Source organism: Pan paniscus, chromosome X (assembly GCF_029289425.2).
Source record: "Pan paniscus chromosome X, NHGRI_mPanPan1-v2.0_pri, whole genome shotgun sequence".
NCBI lineage: Eukaryota > Metazoa > Chordata > Mammalia > Primates > Hominidae > Pan > Pan paniscus.
The window spans coordinates 78279072-78299032 of NC_073272.2; the positions used below are offsets into that span (position 1 = coordinate 78279072).

Sequence of the window (19961 nt, forward strand, 5' to 3'; positions counted from 1 at the left end):
TCTCAACAGGCCCCACTTCCAACAGTGAGGACTACATTTCAAGTTGAGATTTGGCAAGGACACCAATTCAAACCATATCATTCTGCCCCTAGACTGACAAATCTCATGCCCTTCTCACGTTTTAAAATACAATTATGCCTTCCCAATAGTCCCCTAAAGTCTTAACTTATTCTGACGGTAACTCAGAGTCCCAAGTCCCAATTCCTAAGTGCCATGTGGAAATGAGTTCCTTCCATCTATGCACCTGTAAAATCAAAACAAGTTATTTTTGCCCAAGTCACAATGGAGATACAGGCTTTGGGTAAACATTCCTGTTCCAAAAGAGAGAAATCAGCCAAAAGAAAGGGGCTACAAGTTCCTTGCAAGTTTAAAACCCAGCAGGACAGTCATTAAATCTTAAATCTCCAAAATAGTTTTTATTGATTTCATGTTCCACATCCAGGGCACACTGGTGCAAGGGGTGGACTCACAAGGCCTTGAGCAGCGCTGCCCCATGGCCTTGCAGGTACAGCTCCCATTGCTGACATTATGGGTTGAAGTGGAGTGCCTGTAATTTTTTGAGGTGCAGGGTGCGAGCTGATGATACCTCTACCATTCTGTGGTCTGAAGAATGGTGGTCTCCTTCCCACAACTCCACTAGGCAGTGCCCCAGTAGAAACTCTGTGTGGGGCCTCCAATCTCACATTTCACCTTGATGTTGTCCTAGTAGAGGTTCTATGTGAGGTCTCTGCCCCTGCAGCAGGCTTTTGCTTGGGCACCCAGGGTTTCTCATACATCCTCTGAAATCTAGATGGAGGCTACCAAGTCTCCTTCACTCTTATACTCTGCACACCTATAGGCTTAACACTACATGGAAGCTGCCAAGGCTTGTAACTTGCACCTTCTGAAGCAGTGGCTGGAGCTATATCTGGGGCTATTTGAGGTAAGGGTGGAGCCAGAGTGACCTGGATGCAAGGAGTAGTGTTCCAAGGCTGTACAGGGCAGTGGAGTCCTGGGCCTGGACCCGCTCCTAGGCCTCTGAGCCTATCATGGGAGGGGCTGCCACAAAGATCCCTGAAATGCCTTCTAAGCTTTTTTCCCATTGTCTAAGCTATCAGCACCTGGTTCTTTTTTGGTCATGTAAATCTCTCTAACAAGTGGTTGCTCCACAGCCTACTTAGATTCTTCCCTTGAAAATTTGCTCTTCTTTTTTTGCCACATGGCTAGGCTGTAAATTTTCCAAACTTTTACAATCTTCTCTTTTAAATCTAAGTTCCAACTTGACCATTTCTTTGTTCCTGCTTCTGAGTATAGGCAATCAGAAGCAGCAAGGCCACCTCTTGAATGCTTTACTGCTGAGAAATTTCTTCCACCAGATACTCAAAGTCATCACTCTTAAGCTGAAACTTCCATAGATCCCTAGAGTATGATTCAATGCAGCCAAGTTCTTCATTAAAGCATAACAAGAGTAACCTTTGCTTCAGTTGCCAAACAGTTCTTTATTTCCATTTGAGACCTCCTCAACAGCCTGGACTTGGTGAAGTCCATATGACTATCTGAATTTTGGTCACAACCATTTAACCAATCTCCAGGAAGTTCCAAATGTTCTCTCATCTTCCTGCCCTCTGAGCCTTCCAACACTTCCAATCTCTGCCCATTACCCAGTTCCAAAGTCACTGCCATATTTTCAGGTGTATTTGTAGTAGCAATGCCCCACTCCTAGTACCAATTTTCTGTATTAGACTATCCTTGCATTGCTATAAAAAATACCTGAGACTGTGTAATTCATACAGAAAAGAGGTTTAATTGGCTCATGAAATTAAGGCTGTACAGGAAGAATGGTTCTGACATCTTCTCAGCTTCCAGGGAAACCTCGGGAGCTTTTATTCATAGCAAAAGCTAAGCCAGGAGCAGGCATGTTACATGGCAAGAGAGGAACCATGGGCAGAAATAGGTGCCACACACCTTTTAAACAACCAGATCTCAGGAGGACTCACTATTGTGAGGACAGCACCAATAGGATGGTGCTAAACCACTCATGGGAAACCCACCCCCATGATCCAATCACCTCAAACAGGCTGGGGTGACTGGGGATTACATTTCAGCATGAGATTTGGTGGGGATACAGATCCAAAATATATCAATAGTGTTTGCCTTATAAAGTGAAATGGGATGTGTTCTCTCTTCTCTTCTCCCTTTTTTTTTTTTTTTTTTTTTTGACGGAGTCTCACTCTGTCTCCAGGCAGGAGTGTAGTGGCACCAGCTCGGCTCACTGCAACCTCCGCCTCCCGGGTTCAAGAGATTCTTCTACCTCAGCTTCCCGAGTAGCTGGGACTACAGGCGCATGCCACGATGCCCAGCTAATTTTTGTATATTTAGTAGAGATGAGGTTTCACCATGTTGGCCAGGTTGGTCTTCATCTCCTGATCTCATGATCGGCCTGCCTCAGCCTCCCAAAGTGCTGGGATTACAGGTGTGAGCCACCGCACCTGGCCTCTCCTCTTCTATTTTTAAGAAATGTTTGTGGAGAAGTTTTGTTTGTGAAGGATTGGAACATCCACCTGTGAAGCCAGTTCCTCCTGGAATTTTCTTTGCATGATTTTTTTTATTCCTAACTTAGTCTCTTTGCTTGTTATGTGTCCATTTATATTTCCATTTATCTCAAGTCAGTTTGAGTAATTTGTGCATTTCTAGAAATTTATCCATTTAGTCTATGTAATCTAATATGTTGGAATACAATTGTTCATAATGCTTCCTTATGATAATTTCTTATTTCTATAAGGTCAGTAATAATGTTTACTCTTTCATTCTTGGTTTTAGTAACTTGAGTTTTCTATCTTCTTGGTCAGTCTAGCCAAAGATTTGTCAATTTTGTCAAAGAATCAATGTTTGTATTCTTTTTTTTTTTTTTTTTTGAGACGGAGTCTCGCTCTGTCACCCAGGCTGGAGTGCAGTGGCTCAATCTCGGCTCACTGCAAGCTCCACCTCCTGGGTTCACACCATTCTCCTGCCTCAGCCTCCCAAGTAGCTGGGACTACAGGCGCCCACCACCACACCTGGCTAATTTTTTGTATTTTTAGTAGAGATGGGGTTTCACCGTGTTAGCCAGGATGGTCTCAATCTCCTGACCTCATGATCCGCCTGCCTCGGCCTCCCAAAGTGCTGGAATTACAGGCGTGAGCCACTGTGCCTGGCCTGTATTCATTTTTAATATAGGTATCTTCAACCATAAGTTTCCTTCAACCATAAGTTTACTTCAACTATAAGTTTCCTGAACTTCATAAGTTTTGGTAAGCTGTATTTTCATGTTTGTTCATCTTATTTTCTCTTATAATATCTTATTTGACCCACTGGTATTTAAGAGTGTATTGTTTAATTTCCACATGTTAAAAAAATCCCAAATTTCTTTCTGTTGATGATTTATAATTTAAAACCATTGTGGATCTTCAACATACTTCGTATTATTTTTAATCTTATTAAATCTATTGAGGCTTCTTTATGGCCTACTATATGGTCCACTTGCCATGTATTCCATTGGCACTGGAAAAGAATGTACAATATATTTTATTGTTGTTCAGTGAAATGTTCTATAAAGCTCTGTTAGGTATAGTTGGGGTATAGTGTTGTTCAATTATTCTGTATTCTTCTTGATCTTCTGTATAGTTGGTCTTTCCATTATTGAAATTGGGATATTGCAGTCTCCAACTATTATTATGAGATTGTCTATTTCTTCCTCCCATTATATAAGTTATTGCTTCATGTATTTAGTGCCTCTGTGTATGGGTGCATATATATTTATAATCATAAAATCTTACTGATGGGTTAATCATTTTATCATTATAAAATATACCACAGTAATATGTGATTATTTATTTTAAAATCTCAGTAATAGGTGCTTATTTATTTTAAAATCTATTTTTGTCAATGTTAACATAGCCTCTCCAGCTCCTTTTTTTGGCCATTGTTTTAAGGAATATCTTTTTCCATCCTTCTACTTTCAATGCATTTGTGTATTTGAATCTAAATTTGTCTTACAAATAGCATATATCTCAACCTTGTTTATAATTCAGTCTTACAATCTGTCTTTTGATTCAATTATGTAATCAATAATATGTAATGTTATAATTGACATGGCTTTATGTTTTCATGCAATTGTCCTTTTTTGTTTCTGTATGTGTAATGACTACTCTTGTCCTGTATTCGTCTCATTGTCTTGAGCGGCTATTTTCTGTGCAACTTTTTCATTACTTTAATAATTTTAAACTATATTTTTGAAATTTTATAGTGGTTGCTCCTGGGTTTTGAATATGTAGCTTAACTTATCAAAATTGACTTCATATTTACATAAACATAATTCCAAAACACTTGCATTTTGATGTGATTGTAGTATTTATTAGCTTTGTTGTCTTAGGTAAGTCACTTTCCTCCCATGCAGATTGTAATTTTAGGTCTCATATTAACAGATTTTCAAACATTTGAACAGTTCAAAAGCTACACATTTTGTTAGCAAGGTTGGTCGACTTCTAGTGAGGAGTTTGCATCACAAAAGATAGAATCCTTATATTTGCTCATGAACAAGATGATTTGGACAGAGTTCTGAGTGTACTACCAAATGAAGGTATGATTATAACTATTAGCCTAGAAATTATCAGAATTAATGGAGGAATTATTAGCTGTGTGAGTTTGAGCAATTTACTCAAACTTTCTGTGCCTGATTTTTCTCAAGTATAAAATAGGAATAACAGTGACTACATCATGGAGTTGTGCAAATTACGTAAATAAATATATGTAAAGGACTTAGAATATTACCTGACATGTAATAATGCTGACAAAATGTTTTCTACAGTCATTATTTTTATTGTTACCTTGAAATTTTTCTAACCTATATCAAACATGCAAAGTTCCTGGGCTTTTCCCAAAGTTCTTAGGTTAAAGTGTTCATTTTCTGTAACTACCAACTCCACTTCTAGCAATGGAAACTTGTTTCCTAAGCTGGTTCAGTGAGTGAGCAGGAAAGCTCAGTTGTTTGAGAAAACACTAGGAAGTAAAGGTAATCCAGTGTTAAGGATGAGCTAAAAATCTTGTAGGGAATTTGCTTGAAAATAAATTTTACCCCCTTTCAGAGACTTAGTGTCCTAAATGAGCTGATGGGGAACTTGGCCTTGTGATCCTTTTTTCCACTGAAGCAAAAAAGAAGATTGTATAAAAAAGAAATGGCTGCAGGATCCACGATTTTGCCTTTCTTTGTTTCCTGGAAGACTTCAATATATCCGCTAATTAGAGGTTGCAGTGAGCAGATATTGCACCACTGCACTCCAGCCTGGGCAACAGAATGAGACCCTGTCTCAGAAAAAAAAAGACATCCACTAATTAATGCAAAGTTAGTAATTAACTGGCTCCCTTTCCCTAGAACATGGTCCAGGTACTGTGTTCACTTAAAGACTATCAGAGTTACCAAAACTGTTAGCTGGAATGATACAGGCATGGTTAAAATCCTTTGGTTACATTTATACTGTTTCTAGGGAACCTGGCATAGTGCTGAACTACTTGCACTATGGGTGATTTCACCCAGTCCTTTGATATTGTTGGCAGAAAGAAAAATTAATTTGGGTTTGAAGTGTGAAGGCCCCAAGCATCTGGTTGTTCTTAATCAAATGTGTAAATTTCCAGTTGGAAGTTAGTCATATTTCAGTTACTTTCTTTTCAAACAGATAAAAAAATGAAATGCATATTCCCCCAGATAGTTCTGAATGCACTTTTTAAGCGACATATTCATTTCCTCCCCCAGTAGCATAGACATCAAAAACTCAACGAGTGTCTTTTTTTTAAAGAACATTTTGAGTTAAGTTTTACAGATATAAACTGGCTGATTGGAGAAAACCATGGGAAGACTTTTGTTTTCCCCCTTCTACCTTACAAATGTTAGAGCAAGCAAAACTATAAGGTTTGCAGCAATAAGTGAGTTAAAGGAAAAAGGGGATGGTAGTGGATAAGCCTTAGTACTTTCTTGTTAATGGGATTTTTTTTTCTTTATTTGTGTGTATTCTTTGGCCTAAAATAATATCTTGGTGTAAATTTGTGCAAAAATGGGCAAAATGATGCATGTTTTCAGCTGATAAGTAAAAAAGTCTAGTTGTTGCTTTGGTTGGGTAAAACAGAAGGTCAGGGAGAATAATTTTTTGCAAACACCACTATCCATTTTGGATTAAGCAGATATTAATCCTATCCTCTTGGAGTTTACAGTTGGGATAAATCAATGTTAATAAAATTGTCACACAAACAAATTACACAACAGTATGTAAAATTATACCAGTAAAAAATGCAATACATGAAAGGTCCATGATGCTATAGGACATATAGTATGTGGATATGACCTAAATGAGGGGTTAAGGAAGGATTCCCTGAAGGCGTGATTATTGGGATAGGATTTGAAGGGAGAATAAGGATTAAACTGGTGAAAGGAAGATTAGAGAGGGAGGAGAGTGTTCCAGGCAGAGGAAATAGCACTTAGAAATATCCATGGCATGAGTGATCCTATCTCATTCTAGGGGCTGGAAGAGGATCAATGAGGCTGAAACTCAGAAGGGAGGAAGACTGATGCTAAAAGAGCACGTGACCCAGTGACATTGTAAAAGATCTGCTACATTGGTGAGATTAATCAGCAAAGTACTTGTGTCCTTGAGGGAGAAATGAAGACAGAAGAATTGGAAAACTTATGGGTATTAATTTGAAGAGGAGAAAGGTAGTGAGCTGATCATATAGACAGACAGTGATCATGACTATAGGTTAACCCTTCAATCACTATAGTGCATTGAGTTGCTACAGTAAAGTACTCCTCTCAAAAGCTTTTCTCCTTACCCTTATTTTCCCTTTACAAACTGGTCTCCCTCTCACCTACTCTCACTTTACATCTTCTGCATTTGATCACTTTGCTCTGCCCACCTAGAAATATATCCCCTTCCATTCTTTGTTTATTTAATACTGAATCATCCACCAAAATGTGGCACAAATCCCACTTCTTCTAAGAAACCCTCCTGGCCCTATCCATGGGACTTCATCTCCATCCTCTGATCTATTACAGAACTCAATCTCCATATAACTGCCTTGGTATTTTTTTTTTCAAAATTTACCTTTGGTATCCCACTTTTTTCATGTGTCTTTGTGTCCCTACCTAGACTCTGGCATACTGCAGGGTAGAGACTTTATCTTTCGCCTGTGGACTGACAAATGCACCGAGTACTGGTCTAGGATGAGAGTTGGTAAAAGACCATTTATAAAGACACAGACAATGTCAGCAACTGACAGAAATAGACATATTTGAGATAAGCAGAGAGGGGAATAAAAAGAACAGAGATTGGGGGTGGGATGGAGAAGAGGAAGCAACAGAGAAAGTGTTTTTTTAGAGCCAGTTACAAGTAATAAGGCTAGTGTCAGCTTCACACTAACTTGTTTACTGGCCTCCACTGATAGTGAGAAGAGCCACAATAGAGCTGAACAAATAGGGAGAATAAACAAGCTTGAAACATGCCCTACTTGGGAGGCAGCTTAATTACACAAACTGAAGTTTTGAAGCAAATAGAGGATCCTCCAAGACTCCAGGGGCTCTGCTCTGCCAAGAGAAAGAAAGCACCTTATCCCTGGGCAGAGAATTTCATTCCAGAGGAGGGGGAGGGGCTGCTGTTGGTGGCTTTTGCAGTGGGTGGAGATAGAGTAGAGAAGGCTTGCAGGGGTGGGCTGGCAGAGGGGAAGGGCCAACAATGAAGTTACAGATGGATGAGTGGGTTTCTGCCACAAAATCAGATCAAGGAGAGGGAGGTGAAGAGGAAAATATAGGGAGGAAAAAAAAAGAATTGTGAGTGACCAAGGCAGTAAACCTGTAGAAAATTAGAAAAGAAAATCTTGCCATGGGGGAGGTGGGCGGAGATATACAGTTGCAGATAACTCTCTATTATAAATAGATTGCATCTGTGCTATTTATTTTGTATTTTAGCAAATCTCTGAAATTTTCATGGTAATTAGACTTACTGCGAGGCAGTTACTTGAGAAGTGTAGACCCTCCTTTTGCTACAGAACACTCCCTAGTCCTTGGAAGGTGGGTGTCAGAGCTCTGGGACCCTAGTACATCTCTATCTGAGGGCACTTATCTGGCTTAAGTGAGTGTAGTATTAAATTTTACTTTATATTTTTGTGATGGTGGGAGATTGAATTTTGCACAGTGTGATAGGAATATTTTTATGGTACCTTTCATTTTTGCCTTTTCCTTGCCCCCTACTTATTATTATCAATATTGTTGTAATTATTTTAAACAAGTAGGAGCGAACATGGTATGCATAATTGAAACACTCCTCCTTGTTTGAAATGTTGTCTCCTCCTCTGCAGTCCTGCGGCAAAGACAGGCACACAGGCTTTCTCTGTGGATTAATTGGTCAGGAAAGACACTTTTTATATTGTCAAGTGGCACTTAAGCCATTAATTCTTGACTGTGAAACTGCTTTTCCTGGGCAATGCTCTTTAAGGAAAAACTTATTCAGTCCAGTGACTGGTGACTAAGGGAACGATGGAGCACAGGGAATTGGGCGGGATCTAGACTCCTAATAATGCCTCCTTAGCCAATGAAAAGCATTTCCTATTGAGACCCCCAAGAGTTCCCCTGGCCGTCGGCTCCAGCTCGGACTTCAGGCCTTTTTGTGTCCTGTTTGCTAAAGGCATGCGGGCTACAGCATTCAAGAGAGGGAGTCGTTAACAAAGGGAAAGAGATAAATGTAAATAAGCTCACATTTACAGAATGAGCGGTTTGCAGTAAAAAGCTGCGGCAGCCCAGAGTCTGCTACTTTAGGCTGGGCTAACCTTTCCCTGTAAAAAAAAAAAAAAGAAAAAAAAAAAATGGATAAAAATATGCACTTCCAAAGGGCGAGTTGCCCATTTACATGTTTATTAGCTAATTATCTACAGGCATCAGCACATTCTCTCATCTAGCACACTCTTTCTTGGGGTAAGTTTCTCTTTTAAAAAGATTTGATTTTGGCGTTTGGGGGTGGGGGATAGCATAACAAACTACAGTGGAAACACTGATGCTTTGAGAGTGTAAGGAAAGAAGTTAGACTTCAACTCTGAAGTACTGAACAAGGATCTTCGTGATGAATGGTAAAAAACGAGAATTTCCATTGTTTTGGCAATAATATTGTTTCCGTGGAAGAGATACAGGATTTTCAGGCTGCTGTTTCATGTAAACACAGTTGTTCTAAAGAGCTAATTTAAAATCACAGTGTAGAACAATTTAAAAAGTATGTCGACTAGCTTTGTATTTCTTTGGTTTACAGTTTATTGTGAGCTAACGTGGCTTGTATTATGATGAGGTTTCTTCTAGTAAAACTATACATGACATGTCTTTGATGCTTAATTGATTTATGGAGAATGTGACATTTGCTATATTGAATAATTCATGAACTTACCCATAAAGGAAGAATCATGTTTGAATGAAAAACTCTGTCATAAACTGAATTTGCAATTATATGTGAAATTAATTGCTGTTTGCCATACAAATGCATCAATGTGTCATCTTTAAACTCTCTTCTTGTAAATTTTAAATATTTTCAGTAAAAAGGTCTTATTGAGTTGCTAAATACAGTATTTCAGTTACCTTTTAAAAGGAAATTCAGCAATGTAATTTATCATTATTTCAGTGTGGAAAAGACCAGACAAATTCAAAGGTTAGAATATTTCAGAGCTTGGTGGGGTTATTCACTTTGCTACCTTACAAAATTATACCATCTTTCTTTATCTTGACTAACATGAAGACAATAATAATAACCTGAGATCCAGATTACCCAATGGCTTTGCAACACGTTTATTTTTCAGAACAAAATTCCCAACATCATATCCCATCAACATAGATTATAAAACCTTTTGCCTTGTCACAGATGAAAAGTTGCACTCTTGCCAAGAAGGATGAGTTCACCTGATAAACTTGATGGCATCTACATTCTAAAGTCTCTCCTGCCAATCAGAGATGGGAATGAAAGCCTTATTGGAACAATCAGGCCAGTCTTTCAGAATGTGTGCTCTCTGCAAGTTAAAGGGAGAACCAGGAAGATGCCTCACAGAAACATTCAGGCCAAGCTTAGCTAAAGCTTGATCTATTCAATTGCCTTTTGGGAAAATGCAGTGAGAATTGTTGCCCTTGCTGTGGTTTGTTCAGCGCCTAATTGTGTAGCTACCTTTTGTCTGTGTATATGGTCATCATATATAGTCTGCCCTTGGCCTTCTTGTTGGGGGAAGAACAAAACCTGTAATGTGTTTGCGAATATTAGTACTGAAAATTGGGAGCCCAATAAAAGGTTACCTACCACTGGGAATCCACCTTTACTTTAAGCGGATAAATGATCAGTTATCAGAACAATGTAACGGGTAAATGATCTAATGATTCTACATGGTTATGTCCTGAAATATGCCGATAACCTCATATTCTGAGGGGTGAAGTGACCAGGAAGCAGGTGGGAAGGGTTGAGGGTTGAGACCTAAACAATTAGAGGTGATATGCCTGCTGAAATGAGCACAAGGACAGAGGATGAGGAAAATAAGGGAATTTGGAAGACTTTAGGATATTAGTGGCATCTTTCTCTGTGATTCTTAGCTTCCGGTATTAATTAAGACTATTTATTTCTAATATTCAAATAAATCTAGCAATCATTTCATTAAGTCTAATAAAAATTAATGACCCTCCTTGCTTGCAGACTTTGAGGAAATAAAAAATGTTTTACAGTGGCCAGTGTAAGCAGGTGAAAATAAATGATGGAAAAGAACAGCCAGTAAGGCCACCAGCATGGCACTCATTGAAGGTTGCTTTTCTGTCAGTCAAGACTGAAGATTAAAGGAGAAGAGAAACTGAGACTCAGAAATGGACTGTGACTTGCTCTCACAGAGCTCGTGATGGGGCTGGATGTGTCTATATTTAATTAATATCAGTTATAAAAACTTCTGGGTATTTGAACTTCCTAATTTGCTTGGATTTTCAATAAAAGGTTTTCTGTATAATCGTTATCAACTGTGAAAGGCATAAAATAATGTTAATGCTTCTGTTTTCCTTTACGATAAACCAATAAAATGGAATAAAATATTCATTTCATTCCAGGAAGACAGATTTCTGGAGGAGTGTGAAAATCAACTCTCCTTAATATTAAGGTGATCTCAATGTATCTTAAATTATCTAATCATTGTATTTATTTTGTTTTTTTAGATTATAGAAAAATCATTTCAGGAGAGTTGTAATACTATTTAGAAGTTTGCTTTGTTTTAGGCTACCTCTGTTTAGAAAAGGATGAGATGTAACAATAGTGTACGTTTGGAGCTAGGGGATGATTCTACTTTACAGATGGAAGCACTGTAATGGGTAAATTCTAAATGCGGTTGCTACTCCTAAGAATTCCATCGCAGAGTATTTCTGGTTCTATACAAATATTTTGTGCAGAGTTTGAATTGGAGATGTTACAGACATGCTATATTGGGTAGGCCTAGGACATCCTGGTAAAGGTGCAGTGATTGTCAGTCAGTGTTTGAATTGAAGCCTTGATCATATCACTGTAGTTCAGTGGAGAGAGAAATTGTGTGGGGTGTAGGTAAAAAACAAGACAGTGGAGTCTCCACCTGTTGTTCCAGTCATCTTTCCTCTTCCCTCTTCCCTTATTAAGGACCCTGCCCAATGGTAACAGTTGTTGCCAAGAAAAGAAAAAAAGAAAAAAAAAAAAGACCCAATGTAAGTTCATGGCAAAACAAAATTCTCCTTTGTTTTGGTATTTTTAATGTAATGCATTACCTTATGGAAGTGGAGGAAATATTTTTATGTCTTTTGTCACTCATTATCTTTAAATTATTATAGGTTACCACATATGGATTTTATGCATTAGTGTTTAGTCAATACCACTAAAAAAATATAGCACAGCAGTGACAGGTTGGAAAATACATTGTTATCTGCAATTCTGTAATAATGAAATCCAATGCATGTAAATACCATTTTAAAATTTATTGGGTCTCATTTACTCTGGTTTATATCATATAATACTTTTTCTGTCTTATGATCTTCTATAAGATCATTTTATTGAAAATATACATTTTATTGAAAAGCTATCAGCTCTCTTTATGGCACACTATTATGACTATTTCTATTTCACAGTACCCATTGGAGGAAATCTCTAACTACAGTGCCTCCAGGAAGCTCATTGGTTATTCCAGTCTTAGATAAAATTGGTGCCAGGATTTGGTTCGAACTAATGTGGTGAGTCCTACCCTCCTGAAAATTACTGAAATAATAATAATAACCTGAAAATGTGTAGAGAAACTGCAAATTCCTAATTTAATTCTCCAACTTTTGTTGTAACAAATAGTTCCAACTTTTTAAAGATTGTATCATCCGAAGATCTAGAATGGATGGAGGAATTGTAATTTGTTATAATCCAGGCAATTTTGATGAAGATGAATATTGATTCTTTAGCTCAACCCCTCTCTGCCACTGGGATTTACCTTTAGATATGGGAGACTCTTTTTATTGCTATTATCAGTTTCAGTGTCTAAGTATGTCACATGAATTGGTGTCCAAATTGATAACTGATTTGCCTGTTCAAATATATGGAATAATGTCAAAATCCTGGCTGGTATATATGACCCTTACAGAAATTGGAAATGAGTTATTTTGGGAACACCCAAAAATTGTCCCCAAAGATCTGGGGCTTCTGCTGAGATGAGATATTGAGTCTCAAGACTCAAGACAATTTTATAATATTAGGTTGAGCAATTTACCTGTAGTTTTCTTACTCTGTAACTAAGTACTAGGGAAAATTCTACTTTAGTAGGGCTGATGCAATCTTTGGCCCCATCATGTTGAGCACCAGACCACATTATTTCCCAAAGATTGGACTGTGTTATCAAGTGAAGTGTTAATAAGAGACTGAAGTATTTTTTTTTCTTTTTTGATGAAAAGAAAAAAAATACCAAGTTAATCACTGAGAACAGGATTTTATCAAATTGAGGCCCATATCAGTTTCCTGTTTTCCTCAAATAAAATGGAGAGACAAAGCAGCCTTAATAATCTTAGTGAAAACCAGATTAGGTGTAGATAAGCCACTTTTAAAAGGATATTTCTTGCATAAAAAATAAAAGAGGTTGATTTAGATCAATTTCCTAGCTCCATTCTTGAGTGAAACATTTATCTATGGTTCCCTCCATATGGAATGCCATAAAGCTAGGTTTTGTTTCAAAAACTATTATGAAGCATCAACCAAGTATAGGAACACTGATATAAAACCTGTATGATTGTGACCTATGCCTGTGACTTGACCTAGAAAATTTCCTTAAGGAGTCTTATCTGTTAGAAACCACTAATTTGAGAAGCAACAGTCTGAACATATTCCCTATCGCTCCAGCAGGATTGTTTTGAGCTGTATTTTTCACAACATTTGTGTATTTTTAAATCTGCTTCACTGCTAAGTATCTATACATAAGAACACAATAGATTTCATCTTCCTCTGAAAACTACTGTGTCAACTTTCATAAACTTTGACCAGAGTAGAACAAGGAAATGCTCTGGGGATCAGAAGCACTCTGACCTGGCCTGCGCTTATTAAAAATGGAGCAAAGCAAAAATAATTTTAGTATACTCTGCCTTCAAGGCCTTGTCTTCCTGAGCTCTGGACTGTCCTCTGTAGGGAGCAAAAGCAAGTCAGCTTTTCTAGGGTACCGGGCATATTTATGCCAGAAGTTGGAGCTTTGTTTTCAATGTATGATCTGAAAGTTTAGCACTTCATGAAGTGAAGTGATTTGGTTATTTATCCTTATAGGGCCAAAAGGCTAACTTTACTTCTTCCAGGAGCCTTAAGGACCCCAAATATGGTATACCTGTATTTTACTATCATTAGAAATTTTTTAAAAAAGAGGAAACAATTGTGGCCACTCTGAATTAGCTCCAGGTGTAGATTGAAGTTAAAAGTTGAGGGTCAGATTTATTTTTGGTCAAACTCCACGGGACCTGCTTCCTGTCCATTGTCAATAAAAATGCAGCTACCCAACACTCTCTGACACCCTTAGGTGATTAATTGTCAGAATAATTGGGAGCAGAGGTTTGCAGAAGACAGTAGTTTAATGCTCCTTGCAGTGGAAAATGTAATTAACTGCATCAGCATATATTTTTCCTTCTTCATTTCATCTGAAGCTCAAGCGTTGGTCCTTTGCCTCTATTTAGTGCACAATATGTTGGCTATTTAGGAAGATCTAATAGTTAGAAACGCTGTTTCTTTTAGTCAAAAGAAAGGAAGCCAGTAAGAAAAGAGGCTAATATTGATTCTTCTTCAGAATCATCTCAAGAGCCAAATGTCTTTCTGGTTTTTTAATCATACCTGTATGGGAAATATTACCTTGAGGGCACACTCCTGCATTGTCCTGTTTGAGTAAATTGTGTAGTTAAGGCTGAAACTCAAGGGGAGCTTTCTGAGGCACAAGGTATACATGACACTAGAAGGATGTGTTCCTAATGTGAACTTCAGTATACCAAAAAAGACAGAAATATAAAGTTACAGTTGTTTCAGGAAGGGAGGAGGAAACAAACTTACATAATGTTTCTCTGTAGTTAGGTAGGGCCGAATACTAGCAAGCTCATAAAGCAATTCACAAGCCCTATTGAATCTTCCTAGCTTTAGCTGTGAGGCTTAGAGGTAAAGTTTATACAAGGAAGAGAGAGAGTATAGCCAAGTTACAGAGTGAACCAGTGTCTGAGTCAGAAATAGAACTCCTTGCTTCTAATGCTGTGTTAAGTCCCAGCACCACACCCTCACTTCTAGACGGCAAAGGTGGTTGTGTGTTCAAGCAATGGGAGCTATGAATAGGGCCACAGTGGCAGTTTTCCCATGCCCTCTCTTCAGGATTGAGAATGTAATGTTTTCTTGTCTGTCCTTTCTCTCCCACAAAGTTTGATTACTCAGAGCAGCAGAGCAGAAGTGCCAGGCATTTGCAGGCTGCTTGCTGTGGGTATAATATATATGTTCCTGGAAACATAAAACTGAAGTGAGGGGATGGATGTGTTAATTAGCTTGACATAATCACCTCATGTAGTATACATATATTAAAACATCGCCTCGTACTTACATAAATGTAGTTCAATTATGATTTGTCAGTTAAACATAATGCAAATAAAAAATAAAATGATTGAAATCATAAAAAATCTGAATGGAAAACTAGGGAGATCTATGTGAAATGTATCAACTTGAGACTCACAAAATAATATATAGCCAGTGAGCTAGAATCATGCTGTGTAAAAGGATCACTAGTGGGCAGACTGGAGGGACTCTGGGCAGAAGGGAAAAGCCTTCCATTATAAAAGCATTTTCCAAATAAAATAATTATACTGGCAGTACTTATTGTAGAAGATAAGTTCAAGCCGATCATAGTGAATAAAGCCTGACTTTAATGTTAGAGGTTTTGCAGTCCCATAAATGCTGTTTTAACTATCATTTTATATTTTTGGACTCTTGAGTGACCTACACCTTAATTACATTTGCAATGCTATAGTATTGCACTTATTGTATTGAGTGTGAGCTTTCCTGCTCCTGCAACATACTCTTGTAGTACCTTTAAATATATAATAGATGTTCAAAAAATACTTGTCAAACCAAATGGAATATGCATGTTTTCTTCCAATCTGGGTGGACAGAATATCTTATTACACAGAAATCATGGATGGAAGGCAAATTTGATTATTTGTTCCATCTTGTCTCTCATAGGAGGAAAATATTTCCTACCGGTCCATAGTGTCAGAGTGGTGAACCCCTGCAGCCAGCAGGCCTCCTGAAAAAAAAGTCCATGGGTGACAGAAGATTCATTGACTTCCAATTCCAAGATTCAAATTCAAGCCTCAGACCCAGGTTGGGCAATGCTACTGCCAATAATACTTGCATTGTTGATGATTCCTTCAAGTATAATCTCAATGGTGCTGTCTACAGTGTTGTATTCATCTTGGGTCTGATAACCAACAGTGTCTCTCTGTTTGTCTTCTGTTTCCGCATGAAAATGAGAAGTGAGACTGCTATTTTTATCACCAATCTAGCTGTCTCTGATTTGCTTTTTGTCTGTACACTACCTTTTAAAATATTTTACAACTTCAACCGCCACTGGCCTTTTGGTGACACCCTCTGCAAGATCTCTGGAACTGCATTCCTTACCAACATCTATGGGAGCATGCTCTTTCTCACCTGTATTAGTGTGGATCGTTTCCTGGCCATTGTCTATCCTTTTCGATCTCGTACTATTAGGACTAGGAAGAATTCTGCCATTGTGTGTGCTGGTGTCTGGATCCTAGTCCTCAGTGGCGGTATTTCAGCCTCTTTGTTTTCCACCACTAATGTCAACAATGCAACCACCACCTGCTTTGAAGGCTTCTCCAAACGTGTCTGGAAGACTTATTTATCCAAGATCACAATATTTATTGAAGTTGTTGGGTTTATCATTCCTCTAATATTGAATGTCTCTTGCTCTTCTGTGGTGCTGAGAACTCTTCGCAAGCCTGCTACTCTGTCTCAAATTGGGACCAATAAGAAAAAAGTACTGAAAATGATCACAGTACATATGGCAGTCTTTGTGGTATGCTTTGTACCCTACAACTCTGTCCTCTTCTTGTATGCCCTGGTGCGCTCCCAAGCTATTACTAATTGCTTTTTGGAAAGATTTGCAAAGATCATGTACCCAATCACCTTGTGCCTTGCAACTCTGAACTGTTGTTTTGACCCTTTCATCTATTACTTCACCCTTGAGTCCTTTCAGAAGTCCTTCTACATCAATGCCCACATCAGAATGGAGTCCCTGTTTAAGACTGAAACACCTTTGACCACAAAGCCTTCCCTTCCAGCTATTCAAGAGGAAGTGAGTGATCAAACAACAAATAATGGTGGTGAATTAATGCTAGAATCCACCTTTTAGGTATGAGAAATGTGTTCAGGTCCAGATATGGTTTCTCCTATAATTTTTCCTATGCTATAGACTAAAGATTTGAAGCTAATGATACTGAGAATAATGCACCAAATCCAGTGAGATACATTTGTTTGAAGGTATACTGTAGAGTTTTTATTGCTGTTTTGTTCAGTAATTATAGGTCAAATCTAATTACAACAACCAAGATGGATTGCCAAACTCTTCTGCTTGGTTGGAATTTCATTGTATCGCATTATCCAGGTGGCCAGTGGCATTTGATAATATACAGATGACTTTGAAACTTTCAAAGAGGTATTTCTATTCCAATGATATTTGGTAATTAGGTTGGGCCTATAAATATAGAACAAATTCAGGGATTTTTAAAAAATTGTGTTACTACTGATATATGCTAGTTTTATTTTATTTTTTTGAATTGTCATTGAGTTTATTTTAGCACAAGAATATTTTTAGCCTAACATTATTAATAAGAAATGTGTCAAATTTTTAACATTGGTAAAATATGTTATGTGCATTTTGAAAACAGAAAACAAATTGCATTGGCATGTACGTGGGTGGGAAGAAAAAGAAAATTAACGGGATTTACACAATTATAATCACCAGCAGTGTGAGTTTAAAAAACTTCGTTGTTTTCACACCAAATTAAAATTTTCATGTCAAACTTCAAAGCCAGAAAGCTGCTAAATACGTGTCTGGCAGGTAAAAGCTGGAAAATTACTTAAAACAGGAAAGTGTCAATAAAAAAACTTGAGCAACACCAACATATTTTTTCTTAAAATGTCACGTTATCTTCATTTTGGGAAACTAGGTTCTATAAAATATTTATCCTCCCTGTTATACTTTGGAGCACAGCACAGCCAGAAAGGGGCTGCATTTGTGCCCAGGTCAGGAGCAAATTGAAAAAAAAAAATAAAGTAATACAAAAAAATCAAACTATAAAGCAAAAACATTTATTAAAACCTGAATTAATCCTTTTTGGAGGGAGGAGTAGAGATATATAACCTGAAAATACTTATTCTTTCTTATCGAATTTTGGAGCCTAATATAGCCAGGAGCTGCTGAATTTGTGCCCCTGGATTGGAAGCAAATAAAAAAAAAAACAACACATAAACTAAACCAAACCAAAACCAAAAAACTACAGAACCCCAAGAAAAATAAAAATAAAAAAACCTCAACAATAATTTGTAACACTTTCATTACTATTTGTTGAGGTTCTGTAAATGTAAAAATACTATGTCATTTGCATAAAATTTTGAAGCACAACGCAGCTACCAAGTGGCTAAATTCGTCTCCTGGTTAGGAACAAATTGTGGGAAAAAAAGGTCAAAAATCAAACTGCGATAAAACAAACAAAACAAGCACAAACAAAATTTAGAACTTGCATTTTCTGAGCATCTGCGAAACTTACAAAACACTGTAACATTCATATAATGCTTTGGATCAAATTGCAACTAAGAAGCTGCTAAAATGGCACCCAGTTTAAAAGGAATTAAAAACAGTATTTTAAAATCTACAAAAAAAGAGAAAATTTTTTTATAATTTTCTTAAACCGCAAAAATCTTTAAAACTCTTACTAGTTTTTAAACTAAAGTGGATATTTAAGAATATTAGAACTTGTAAATATAACTTCTGAGCTTGAAAGATGCTACATTTGTGCTCAAGTCAGGAGCAGTGGAAATAAACCCTCGTATACACACATACACAGCAGCAGCAACAACAAAAACCAAAATTAAATGTTAAACCCTGAAAAACAACAAAAATATTTTAAAATGTGCATTAATCAATTTTTAAAATATTTGGATAACATGGCAATTTAAAAATGCTTAGAATTTTAAAACAAAACTTCCAGGAAAAATGTATCCTGCAAGTTGCTGAACTTGTGCCAGAAAGTGGTTAAACAATTATAAAGCACAGAACAATAACAAAAAAGTAAAACTTCTAAAACAATAAGCAAATTTTTAAAACTCATTAACTTGTTTTTCTTTCTGATGATATGCAGACTTAAAAATACTGAGACTTTTAAGTAAAAATCTGTTAGCATAATGTAACTGTAAAAACTGTAAAATCTGTGTCTGGGTTAGGAACGAAGTGAAAAAATGCTAAAACAATAGTAAAAATAAATTCTTAAAACTGGCATTACTTTTTCCCAATGAAAGTCCTAAAAGTAATTATGCATTATGTAGTCTTATGAAAAGAGGCTATAGATGGAATATATAAGGCATTAGATTCAGTTAAATAAAATTAGGTTAAGATAAGTTCAGTTGTTAGATTATATGGTAAGATCAAATCAGTAATAAAAGCATGAATAATCTTTTGTTTCTTTCAGTATTCATGTTTTTCCAGTTCTTGTTAAGTATAAAATATATGTGAACATTTGTTTGTGCCCTTGCTTCTTAACATTATAAAATTTTATGATTATGACACCAAACCATTTAATGGGATATTAACTAAGTTGAAATTATATTATTAAATGTTTCTTGTGTAATTTCCGTGTTTAGTTTTAATTTTTTTATATTTCACTTTTCAAATTTCCATTTTTATAGTTAATATAAATTGCTAATAATAAAACTTGTCACATTAACAATGTAAGCAAGAAAATGTAAAGTATAACTAAATATAAAAGCGACTATGTTACATCGAAAGGAAAAGCAATTTTGCAGCTGTAATTGCAACTTGGATTTTAAATGTTTATTAAATGTAATAAAATATATTTGAATTATCTAGCAGTCATACTTTGATCAATTATTCAACTTTCTTTATTTGTGGCCACCCAAAGCCATCTCTCCTTTATCTTCCCTCCATCTTTTCACAAAGGAATTATTAGACTATATTTGCTCTCAAATTAATTTCAATAACTCATTTCTGAGGCTATATGAAGACTAATGCAGAAATGGCAAATGGCAAATTCCTGGGTAACTTTTCAGGGATCAAGATGAAAGACTAATGACCTCTTTTCCTGATTTTTCTAACTTGGGTTTGATTTATTTGGGGTTGCTAGCCAAGCTGACTTCAGATTT

General features: G+C 36.8%; 1 protein-coding gene across 4 annotated transcripts; it reads left to right on the forward strand.

Moving 5' to 3' along the window:
- Positions 1-8301: 8301 nt before the first annotated feature.
- Positions 8302-19660, forward strand: LPAR4 (lysophosphatidic acid receptor 4). 4 transcript variants are annotated; one of them, XM_008978134.5, is made up of 5 exons: positions 8310-8971; positions 11111-11160; positions 11667-11731; positions 12149-12250; positions 15744-19660. In XM_008978134.5, the coding sequence occupies exon 5, from the start codon at positions 15823-15825 to the stop codon at positions 16933-16935; it is 1113 nt and encodes a 370-aa protein (XP_008976382.1). In that variant the 5' UTR covers positions 8310-8971; positions 11111-11160; positions 11667-11731; positions 12149-12250; positions 15744-15822; the 3' UTR covers positions 16936-19660. The 4 variants fall into 4 exon arrangements, 3 of the variants coding, with proteins under 3 accessions (XP_003824463.1, XP_008976382.1, XP_034805965.1); XM_034950074.2 differs by lacking the exons at positions 8310-8971; positions 11111-11160 and having other exon boundaries at positions 11175-11731; XR_010111327.1 differs by lacking the exons at positions 11111-11160; positions 11667-11731; positions 12149-12250; positions 15744-19660 and adding an exon at positions 9900-11097 and having other exon boundaries at positions 8302-8971.
- The last annotated feature ends 301 nt before the right edge of the window (positions 19661-19961 follow it).

What these genes read in the sequence shown, in the direction of transcription:
- LPAR4 (XM_003824415.6), top strand. Translation starts at nt 15,823, where the DNA reads ATGGGTGACAGAAGATTCATTGACTTCCAATTCCAAGATTCAAATTCA.